Source organism: Mus pahari, chromosome 5, assembly GCF_900095145.1.
Source record: "Mus pahari chromosome 5, PAHARI_EIJ_v1.1, whole genome shotgun sequence".
Taxonomy (NCBI): Eukaryota; Metazoa; Chordata; class Mammalia; order Rodentia; family Muridae; genus Mus; species Mus pahari.
In genome coordinates this window covers 33,933,647-33,945,879 of record NC_034594.1, presented here as the reverse complement: position 1 = coordinate 33,945,879, position 12,233 = coordinate 33,933,647, and the positions used below count along the sequence as shown (strand labels likewise).

The following is a 12,233-nucleotide window of genomic DNA, read 5'->3' as shown; positions in this document are numbered from 1 at the left end:
AGATCTGACTCATTCTCAGTTTAACTTGTTATATTTAGCACTTTTGTTGTTGTTGAGAAACAAACTGTTATAAATTTTATGTTGAGTTATTACTAACAATAAAAATCAGAAGTCAAAAGGACGTAGCTGGACGTGGTCACACATGCTGGTGTTCCAAGCACCCAGGAAGCTGAAGCAGAGTGACCGCTTGAGCCCAAGAGTATGAGACAAGCTGGGATAACATAGCAAGATGACACCTCAAAGAAAACAAACAAACAAACAAACAACAGAAAACCAAAATTCTTATGATGGTAGCAATTTTAACGTACTTTTAACAAAGTAATTTCAGTAATTTATTTAAGTTTGGAAATGAAAAGATGAGTTAGTTAAGTAATTTAGTGATTGATTCCGAGTGATATCTTGAACTTATTTTTGCTTATTCATATCTTGGTGTTCTTATTTTATTGCTTCCTAGAATCCCAAACACTCTAGAAGAAGTGAAAAAAAGTCCAACCACCACAAAGACCCTGCTGTACAGAGTCTTCGCTTATGTGCTAGCGATGCTGAAGACAGCCTGCGCATGCACAGCACTGTGATTAACTTGCTGACGTGGGTTGTGCTGCTCAGCATGCCGTCTCTCATCTACTGGTTAAAGAACCTTAGGTGTGTCTGTTTGTGTCAGTACTGCTTGTGTGGTTCACAGAGCACGTCTCTCTCACCGGAGCCTGGCTGTACTCCTGGTGCTGCGGTGTATCGCCTGGCATTAGTTTTCAGTATGTTTCCATTCCTTCATTAGCCACGATGATACAAGTTTTCAGGTTATAATATTCTCCAGAAATCAGCCAGAGAAGGTGATTTGTATATTTTTTTTTAAAAAAAAGTGATATGTAAACTATTTTATTATGCATGGTATAGAAAATAATGGATCTCACTGTAACTTTTTTTGTACACGTATTTTCCTATGTTGAGGTCATCTTCGCGTGTCCCAGCTTCTCTTCTCCATTGGTCCCCCTCCTCTTTCCAAAGCAACCTTTAAAAAGAAAAAGTCAATACAATGCATAGGAACAATCGTAATTAGGAGGCGGAATGAAGCAGTATTAACATTTATTTGGAAGCACAGTGGATTCCAAATAGCCAAAGCAATGCTGTACCCACAAAGAGCACTACGTGCAACAGCTGTGCGTGCACATGATCGGTACAACAGTACCAACAGCTGCCAAGTTAGGAATGAGATTAGAGGCTCATTAACATGGATGAATAGAGTATAGCCTATATACACAATGCCATTCAGCCAGGAAGAACAGCATGGCGGGTTTTGCAAGACAATGGATGAACTTGGAGGTTACCAAGTTCCGTGACGTAAGCTGGACTCGGGGAAAACAGGTGTGGCATGTTTTTTCTAATGTGTGAAATTTTAAAAAAAAAGATGTGGAAGCACAAGGAGGCTTTGGTATCCATTGCAGTTTTCACAAGCTCACGGTGAATCCACAGGTTGCTTTGTGCAACACATCTGCTGATACATAGATGTAGACGGTCTTTCAGCGCTCTAGGATTTCCCTCAGCTTCTTTCTCCAGTGGTGTATAGGTTTATTCCTGGTGTTTTATTGACTCCTTAAAGGCCATTTGCTCTTTTTGGTTTTAGTTTTATTAATTTATGTCTTCTCTCCTGCTCTTGTGGTTAGTTTGGCTAAGGGTTTGCCAATGCTGTTTACCGTTTCAGAGAGCTTACTGTTTATTTCATTGTCCCCTTTACTGTTCCTTAGTTTCCATTTCATTAGTTTCTGTCCTAGTGTTCATCTGTCTGCTAACTTAGAGTTTAATTTGTTATTTGAGATCTGTTTTCTTTTTTTAAATGTAGGTCCTTACATCTATCACTTCCCTGTTAAAAAACTCTCTTTACTTTATTCCAAAGCTTCTGATAGTGATGTTTCATTTTCGTTTGATTATCAATTTTTAAAATTTCCCTTGATTAGGGAAATCAACACCACTGACTATTCAAAAGTATATTATTGAAGTTGATTTGTTAATATTAATTCTGTAGTTTCTTTTGTTTATAATTTTATTGTTATGATTCGGTAAGATACAAAAATTATTTTAGTGTTTTAAAATGAAGACTTCCTTTAAGGCCCTATAATATGACTTATTCCTGGAGAAAGTGCTGTAGGCTACAAGAATTGTATTTCACAGGTGGGGGGTAGAATATGCGTGTCTGTTAAGTACATTTGATATTTGAAGCAGTCTGAGGAAGGAGTGTGTGGATGATTAAGCTTTTGATGAGGGAGTGTGAATGTCATTATCATACCAGGATCAATCTCTTCTTTTATGTTCAGTAGCACTTGCTTTATGAAATTTATAGATGTCAACATTCATCATATATATATTTTTATTTTTATATCTTTTTGAGGGCTTATTTACCTTATTTTTAACTTTATGCATGTGTGTGTGTGTGTGTGTGTGTGTGTGTGTGTGTGTGTGTGTGCGCGTGCGCATGCATATGTCCACATGAGTGCAGATGCATTTTGAAGAACAGAGAAAGCGGGTCCTCTGGAGCTGGAGTTATAGTTGTGACCCATCTGTCATGTCTTCTAGGAACCAACTCTGGTCCTCTGTAAGGGTATACCACACTCTTAAATGCGAGCCAGCTCTCTAGCCCTTATATCTTCTTGATGGGCATTTTCTTCATTAATGTATAGTTACCTTCTTTATCTCTTTGAACTATTTTTTTTTTCTTCACGATGTCTGCTTTGTCAGCTGCCAATGTAGCTACTTTTGCTTATCCAGATGGGAACGCCCACCTTCCATTCCTGACTTACCTAGATGATAGGAATGCCCGCCTTCTGTCGCCGACTTATCTAGACAGAATGCTCACCTTCCATTCCTGCACTTTTAGTCCAAGCATTTTTGTCAGAGAGATGAGTTTCCTTCAGAGGGCACACACAGTTCAGCCCATTTGTATCTTAATTGAAGAGTTTAGACTGTTTCTGTTTGTTGTAATTATTTAAAAGTGCACTCATTTCTCCTTAGAGATTTGCTTACATGCTGTTGTTATGTTTGGTTTGTTCCTGTCTCGTGTAGTTATTGACTTTCTACCGAGATTCTTTCCCAAGTTGTCATGCTTGTGCGCCTCTTTCCTCCTCATGTATGTGGTATATCTTTAAGTATCTTCTCCTGCTCCGCTCCTTTCATGTCCCTGAATTACTCTTGATAATTATTATCATGAAGGTCCTTCCTTCTGCTTAAAATTAAAAGGTCAGTTTGCAGTGTTATGGTGTACTTTAGGGGTCACTGTCATTATAACCCTCTACTGCAGCTAAAGCTTGCAAGGGGATGGCGGCTTTCTCCTGTGCACTTCCGTTGTCCCAGACTGCCTGGCTCACTTGTGGTTGGGACTTCTGGTCCCTCTCACACGGGGTTGAAAAATGGCAGAATCAGACCTCAGGAAGCAAAATCAAAGGTTACTAGGTGTTGAAATCCTTTTGTTTGTATTTTAGTCAAGATCCAGAATTTTGTTCAAATTTAGTCAGAATTGAGGGAAAAGTCAGGTTCTCAAAGGCTATGGGATTCTTACTGTCAATGACTACAAGTAATTATTATGAAATTAAAAACTAATGAGAAGTTACTTTACTTGAGCCTCTGTATTCTCTGAATTTGATTCTGATCATTTAAAACCATCAGTTCTGCTTTGTTGACACATGTTTTATTTTTATCCTAGGTATTATTTTAAACTCAGTCCTGACCCATGCAAACCCCTGGCATTTCTCCTTATTCCAGCTATAGCGATTCTTGGGAACACTCACACTGTCTCAATAAAGTCAAGGTATAACAGTTTATTTCTTCCATGTGTCACTGGGTATTATCACTTTATTTCTTGAAACATACTCTTTATATTTAGTTTGACTGTTACTAAAAGTAAAACCATAAGGTGACTATCATTTATATGCAAATATATAGTTCATATGCACATATATTATGCTTGTTTTCTAAAGAGTAGGAGTTTTGTTAGGAAAAAAATTGGGTTTTTTCTTTTAAAACTTAACTCTTATATGATATTTAAGATTTAACTTTCCAAAAGATAGGAGTAATGTTAAGTAGATTGAACTGTAGCTAAGATTGACCTTTTGCAGCAGCTGAGTAATAAGAACTTGAGGCCTTAGTGTGTGCTTGGAGGCTTAGTGCGTGCTTAGCCTTTTATGCTTGTATTTGTGTTTGATGTGCTTCGTGACAGCACTTGATCTTTTTTGACTGAGCCTTCGCTCTGGGAGGCCTCCAAGCTCTGAGACACTTGTTTCAGGATCAGTCTAACGTAAATGCAGAGGTGCTGCTGCTGCCTGTGGTCTGCATGCCTGTGGTCTGAGCATGTGGGAGGTAAAACTTACAGCCAACGTTATCCTCAGAGTTGGTGGCCAGCCTGAGCTACATTGGCCCAGATCTCAAATAAATAAATAAATGATATAGAGAAACCAGAGCAAATCTTGACTTGGCCACTTATCTCAGAAAACCAAAAGAACTAGACATGGTCGTGCACAACTTTAATCCCAGCATTTGGGAGGCAGAGGCAGGCAGATCTCTGTGAGTTTGAGGCCAGCCTAGTCAACAAAGCAAGTTTCAGGCCAGCTAAGACTATAGTGAGCTGCTGTCTCAAACAAAACACCAAGAAAAAAGAGGATGATCAGAACATTAAAAATAAATAAATAGGGCCGGGCGTGGTGGCGCACGCCTTTAATCCCAGCACTCAGGAGGCAGAGGCAGGCGGATTTCTGAGTTCGAGGCCAGCCTGGTCTACAAAGTGAGTTCCAGGACAGCCAGGACTATACAGAGAAACCCTGTCTCGAAAAACCAAAATAAATAAATAAAGCTATATTAAAGGTTTACATATTTCATTTCAGCTCACGATGTAATTTGTCTAATAATGCATATTTCTCCATCTCTTTACAGTAAATTGCTGAAGACCGTCTCCCAGTTCCCACTTCCTCTGGCTGTCGGCGTGATTGCTTTCGGCTCCTCCCATTTATACAGGGTCCCGTGTTTTGTGATCATTCCTCTTGTATTCCATGCGTTATGCAACTTTATGTAAGACTGGACCTAAGGAAGGAGAAGCAGTCCATGCCTTTTGGACCAGTGACACAGTGAACGTACAGTTCCACCACCAGGAACAGTGAGGTCCTCTGGAGAAGACAAGTCTATTTTTACAGTATTGAAAATAGGAAATTAGTTTTGTAATGCTTGAGGGAAGTAGTTGAAGCATGGTTTCAGTCCGTGGTGTAGCATCTGTATACTTGTCATATCTGACGGATTAGTGAAGGGATGCTGTGGCCTCTGTCTTAAGGACTCCTGTACATACCAACTAGCTTTCATCGCCATCCCAGGAACCTTCTAAAGACCTAGAGATGCAGTGCTGTGTGCCGTCTAAGTGAAACTTCAGCTAGTTTCATCAGACTTTGTTTTGAAAAGTGGGCTTTATGTTTGTTATAATTTACATATTCAAAATAAGTCTTAAAAGATTGTTAGAAGTGACAACTGTTTTCTCAGAAGTAAAATAGTCATGAAGGAGTCTGGTCAATTTTTGGCAGCCATGGTGGACAAAGTTTGATCCATCATCTTACATCTGTGAAAAAGAGCCTCAAATTAAAGGGAGGTTTTTTGGTTAACCGCTGCAGTTCAGATTCAAAACAATGACAATTTTCATGAGCTTTCAGATATGAATCTTACAGTGTATACTTGGTGAATATTAGAAGCATGGAAGAAATCTATGAAAAGATCTATTAACAAAAGAATGTTCTTGCAGATTCTGCATTGGCACAGTCAGTCTCTGCCCCTGACTTAATTCCTTGCCAAGTGGTTGCCAGGAGTGCCTGTAGCGATGATAGGTTATTAAAGGGATAACTCCAGAGGCCGGAACAGCTCTGGGTTTGCATCATTTGTTTGTCTACTGAGGAGGAAGGGTCTCAGCAGAAATACAACGTTGTACTTGATGTACAAAGCTATATACTAATAGAGAAACAATGGACAGCCTTTACTGAAAAGGTGAACACTGCCTGAATAGATTGCACACCTACGTCACTCATTAAGAGCAGAATCTTGGTTTGTAGAGACGTCTCTTAAGACTACAGTTTTGCCACTGGGGGAAGCGGGGGTAACATTTTATTTCATTTCCAATTATAGTTCATTCTTAGCTACAGAAAACTAGGAAGGTCAGGAGCTTGAAGAATATAGTTGCTCTTTGCCTTCGGTTAGAATAAACTCATGCTGAGTCAGACCTGTGTCGTCAAACCCTTCACTTAGATGTGTGTCCTGTAAATGCCCGTGAGCCTTTCAGGTGAAGTCCTCCAGTGTTACGGAATTCACAGTTGCACTTGTGACCTTACATCCTTCTCAGTACCCAGGAATGGTACTAAGAATCAGCTTCGTTTTATCGGCTGTTACACCTGGTGCCACAGCCTCTCAGCTACTACTGCCAACCGGAGGGTTCCGCCCACATCAGCCACGTTAGTTTTTCCCTGGACCTTTCCTTCTTCAGAGCTAAGAAGGGTCAGGTTATTACCACAGAAGTTAGTTGGTTTGTATGATTCCGTCGCTGTCTGACTGGCATTGTGCTTGTTAAATATTAATATTTTCACTTATTAAGACTTTTAAAGGAAAGCCATTGTACTAGACATGGCAGACTCTTAAGTCCCTTGTTTTAGAAAAGTGTCAAAAGGAATAAACTGTACCATAGTGTTTGTTGAGTACCCGAGAGTGAGTTCATTGGATAATTACAATTTTCTCATGGCACAACACTCACATATCTAAGTAGGAATGTATCTGCTGTAACTTTGCTGGAGATGTGTGGCCTCTCTACACATGCTGTCTTTCATTCTGTCAGTGGTATTATAGACATAGCTCAACTTAATGGCAACTGAATACTTTAACTTTCTGAATTTGAACATACATCTACACACAGAAAGAACTTTCCAAAATTTGGTGTTAGACTTTTTGGCAGCCATGATTATTTATTTATGAGATCTAAAGTCTCCCTGCGTAGCCAGTATTGCTCATGAATAGGTTGTATCAAGTTTGATTTCTTACTCACGAGTAGTATATTTGTTATCAAAGCACATTAATACTCACAACAATATTTTTATCTGGAAGTACTAATTCCCTAAGCCCTTAAAGTCTTATTTATGCCAGAAAAATATTTCAAATAATAGCCTGGGTCTTCAGCCATTTGCCACACATACTCATAGATACACACTCACACATAAACGCAGATGGGCGTGCTTTGATAGAATCTTCATCAAGCATTTAGACACAGAAAGCTAGGTAAGACTCTATCTGACTAGGGAAAGTGTTATCCCTTAAAAGGAAATTATTTCATAGAAATATCACATACTTTTGTCTATCATGTGTACATGAATATAGGTTATGGTAGAGATTAATACAACAAATTTTTGAGTTCTGTTGTCATGTTTTTTGGGTTTTATTTTGTTTTGTTTTGTTTTTTAAGAAATTGAGTTTTGGGGTAAAAGTACTTATTTAACAACTGGGTTCTTGCTTGTAAATAGATTGGGTATATATCAGACAGTTAATCTGTCTGATTATTGAGTGCTTAGTATTTTTTTAAAATGCCCTCATAGATTATTGCTATTATAATTTAGACCTGATCATTTTTTTGAAGGTTGATTTTGTGTGTGTGTGTGTGTATGTGTGTGTGTGTGTGCTGGTGCTCATTGTGGCCAGCAGAGGGCGGTTGGAGGTGCTCTGTGAATTGCTGGATGTCAATACTAGGAACCAAACAATCATCCTCCAGAAGAGCAAGCACTCTTAACTGAGCCCTCTCAGCCCCTGACCTGATACGTAGGAAGACATTGCTATTGCAGCTGTGTGTCTATGTAAATGCGTATACCAGGGATTGAATCTGGAGCCTGTGTATGTTAATTACGTTCTCTCCTCTTGAATAATGCACAGCTTGTCTGGACTCATTCCATGTCAAAACTAAGTCAATTTTACTATTTTCTTGGTTGTCACTATAGTGAAAACTTCTAAAGAAACCATTTATGCTACATTAACACTGATTTTTGAGGTTGCCCTATGTCTATATTGATCATGTATTGATTAGTCTTTTAAATCTTTTTATATCTTAGTTATGTAATTTCAGCTATCTATGAAGGGATACTTTTTATTGAGTGATCTTTATAATTATCACACATGTCAACATGACACATTTTTCACAATGCTCACCAATGCATACAAGGCTGATTGCCTTATTATCAAGACCCTGTACTTTTTTTTTTTTTTTTTTAGCCTTTTACTCTTTTCACTTATAGCATAGTGTGTTCATTTCATCATGCACTCTCTTAATCCCTCCTGTGGAAGATGCTGAAGTAGAGGGAAGAAGAACTCAGTTTTTAGTTCTTGAAAGCCACAGGAGGCACATGGGAAGTAGGCCTGGAGAGGTGGTTCAGATAGTCACATGCCTGCGGCACAAGCATGAGGACCCAAGTGTAGACTGCCAGAATCTATGTGAGAAACTGGCTAACTAGTGCATGCCTACAATCCCAGCACTGGGGCAGTAGAGTCAGATAGATCTTCAGGGCTTGCTGGCCGGCCAGCCCGGCCATATTGGCAAGCTTCCGGTTTGGTGAAAGAGTCTATGTCAGAAAATGAGGTGGAACGTGATTGAGGAAGACACCAAGCACTGACCTCTGCCCTACTCCTCTGACCTCTCCCTGCACCTTCATGTATGCACACGGGTGCACATACATGAATATGTACACACAAATACTCAAGAGGTGGGGATCCACAAATATCATGAAGTAAACCAGAACAGTCGATTCCATAATTGTGGAATAAATCTGGTGCCTCATATTTCCCCTTAGACAGGTCTGCATCAGTGCATTGCCTTGCTTTAGTTGGTTTGATGCAAACTTTTAGAATGCTGTATTTAAGCATATAGGAAGTGGTTCTAAAACATCATTTGGAAAAAAATCCAAAAGAATGTTGATGCGTTGGATAGCTAAGTCTTTGTTGATTGTTTTTCATCCATGTGGAAGATTTGTGAGTTTGCATATCATAGGAAACAAGAGACTATGGAGTTGATTGAGGGTCACAGTCCATCCGGGGAGTATGACACTTGGCAGAATAAAGGGAACCATGGGAACTTCTGGGTTAAGACATTACTTCCTTCCGGGAAAGCTTCCTTACCACATAAAGTAAATATAGGACTCACTCTACAAACTGTAAGGTTAACAGCTAGAATTTTACTGCAGACTTTTTGAACAAGAAACATAATTCTGTGAATATCTAATCTTTCAACATTAGGCTTGCTGGTGTGTGAGGAAATAAGATAGCTCTGGGCTCCTCACACTCCTAACTTTTCAGAGTGCTATGGAAAATGGGAGTCGGGTCATTCAGTCCAAATGTGTGCTATAAATGCTTAAACTTCTGCAATTACAAAACATAGTGCGAATAAATAAAAACAGAATTTTATATGTTGGTCACTTGGTTTTGAGAACAGAGTAAGACTTGGAAATGCTGATAGTAGGCATGTTGTTACTCTGTTAATATTGGAGACGTAGCAGTGCAACTAGGGCGACTGTATTCAAAGGTGGCAATATCTAACCTACAGCTTGATTAACGTGTGTGAATAATAATTTTAAAATCAAGAACAGTTTTGTTTTTCAGTACTTGTTGTGTAACACTGCCAAAAAAAAAAAATCCTTATACTAAGAAACCAGTTAATTTCTGATGACTTGATGTAGAATTGGTATCTTGAGTCAGAGTCAACATGTAATCATTCTGTACATTGTTGATTTGAACATCAGTGGGAAACTGTATCTGTTGGTGTTTAGTTAGTGTAAACTCTGCATATCTGAATTCTAATCTTAGTCTAAGAAGCGTGTGGGGATTTTGTAAAGTTCATGTGCTATTTTAAATGTTTTTATTTTTAGTATTTGTAAGGTAGTGATGTTACTATGACAAAAGTTTATAGACACTGTGTAGCACTACTGACTGCTCTAGAGCCAAACAGACAGTGTATTTTGTATTTCATGTGTACTTTTTCTGTTTCATATTGGACTTTTTACATCCCTTTTTTAGGAGAAAAAAAAGGATGCATTTAAATTTTTTTTTAGGGTAATCTGTATTGGAAACTAAGTATTCTCAAGGTTAGCAAACATACTTTACCACCAAAGCTAAATGAAACTGTAAGATACCTCTGGATATTTGTGCCAATGAACTTTTCTTAGTAATTTGGGGTTAAAACAAAAGTAATCTTTTCAGTTTTTTTCATCTAGGACTTACAATAAATGTGGATATCATGAAAACATGTTCCCTATTCTGTTGTTCTTTGAAATTTTTCAAAGATTTAGAACAGTGTGTTCTGTGGTTTTTTTTTTTGTGTGTGTGTGTGCGGTTTCCTGACATTGCTGGCTAAAAGGTGAATCCACTTAATAGTAATCTTTTAGCAGTTAATTGTGGCAATAATCATTTGAAGTAATCTGACTGTGGCTTGTTTTGTGGTGTAAAAAAAAATCAATTGCTTTGCACAATCCATTTTTGGTGTAGGTGTGTGGTTTCTACAGTTGAAACCTTCCCTGTGGTATTTCTTTTGCTTTCTGTATGTCTCTGCTTAGTCCCTAGTGTCTATCCACTAGAACCTAATATAGTATAAGGCAAACCAGTTAGCATGCATATTTTGTGCCAAATACTCTGAAATACAGTTGTTAATGAAAAACCCTGGCATTGATACGGTGTTAGATAAAACTAGAACTATAGCCACAGTGCAGTCATGTGAACGCTAGTTCCTCCTCAGAGGAACGGCATGGAAATTGCAGTGTTTCTTTAGTTTTGCTTAGCATCTACTGCTTCTTTGCCCTACAGTACTGTATTGTTGGTACATTTTTCATAAGTTAGCCTTACAATTGAAGAGACAGCACAGAAAACCAGATATTGAAATATTTGGTCTTGATCAAGTAATGATTATCTAACTGTTGGGGACTGATGATAAATTAAAAGAAAGGTCGTTTATGGGAGCTGGCTTCAGGATGCTCTGTCCTCTGGAAGGAGTTTGTCTTCTGTGTGCAGTGGTCTTAGCCTCAGTGGGAGACGCCTGTCCCTTAACATAAGCAGGCTCTGCATGGAGGCAGAGGCTTGTGAGAGTTCTTGTACAGATCTCCCTCCCCTGCTGTGTGGTTGGGAAAGAAATCTTCATTTTTATTATGTATAAATTAGGAAGTTGTGCTACATACTTTTTTGTATTTTTTTTTTTTTGAAAATAGGCACTGACATGTATCATTTTGAAGTGATGCTGTGGTTTCTTAAACATAGGACTAACTATAAATGTAGCAACATGCCCAAGATAAACCAAAACTGAGTATACCCCATCACTGTGACCTTGAACTTATTTGGGATAAAACAGACTGTGCCTTAAAATGACAAAGCAATGCCCTGTAGTCTTGTAACTGTATTTTACTATGGGTGGTCTTCTCGAGGTTGTCTGAAATCCCTTTCTTTCGAGTTGTTGAAATAAAAGTTTTAAGTACCAATTGACCCATGCTTACTTGAGTATCACTTAGCTGCTGTTCCTGAGGCCCCCCTTAATTTCTAGAGCTTTTTCTTTTGATTTCATTTTAATTTAAAAATTGACTTAGTCTGAATATATGTGAGAAATTAGATTTGGCTAAAGTTTCTGGGGAAAAATATTTTAAGGATAGTCAGGGCACTTCTGCTTCTAAACTTGCTGGATATGGAAAAATTAATCACTGAAATGTATCTTTGTCTTATTGATAGTAATCCTATCAAAGAGGTGCATTCCTTCTGAGATGTGTGGTCAGTGTTGTGGCAGATCGAGATGCATTGACATTTTCAAATAAGGGTTATTAGATTTATAGTAAGGATTTCCCAGTGACTAAACGCCAATGAATGTAGCTTGTTTTGAGCACTACCATTTCACTTCTTCTTTGTCCTGCCTCATTATCTCCTCTGTTTTTAATTTAATGTAAACTTTTATATTTGTACATGTTGATATAAAATAATGAGTATAATTTCCATTAAAGTCCAAATTACTCAATTTATAGTATAATCATATTCTTTGCCCAAAGATGCTCATTTCTGGGAACTCAGTCTGTTTATTTTTACATGTTACTTTTGGGCATAAACTCAAATGTATTTCCTCTTAGTTCACCTCCATTACTTTTTTTTTTTTTTTTTTTTTTTTTTTTTTTTTTATTTGGAAGGGGGTTTTTTTTTTTTTTTTTTTTTTTTTTTTTTTGGTTTTT

The 12,233-nt window shown here is 38.0% G+C and overlaps 1 protein-coding gene across 1 annotated transcript in view; it reads left to right on the top strand.

The window, feature by feature from the left end:
• Positions 1 to 12,131, top strand: part of Pgap1 (post-GPI attachment to proteins 1) — an 81,376-nt gene extending 69,245 nt beyond the window's left edge. Inside the window, exons 25-27 of the mRNA XM_021198047.2 lie at positions 455 to 642; positions 3,692 to 3,796; positions 4,915 to 12,131. Coding sequence (XP_021053706.1) covers positions 455 to 642; positions 3,692 to 3,796; positions 4,915 to 5,053 — 432 coding nt within the window. The 3' untranslated portion in view covers positions 5,054 to 12,131. The remainder of the gene's footprint in view (positions 1 to 454; positions 643 to 3,691; positions 3,797 to 4,914) is intronic.
• The last annotated feature ends 102 nt before the right edge of the window (positions 12,132 to 12,233 follow it).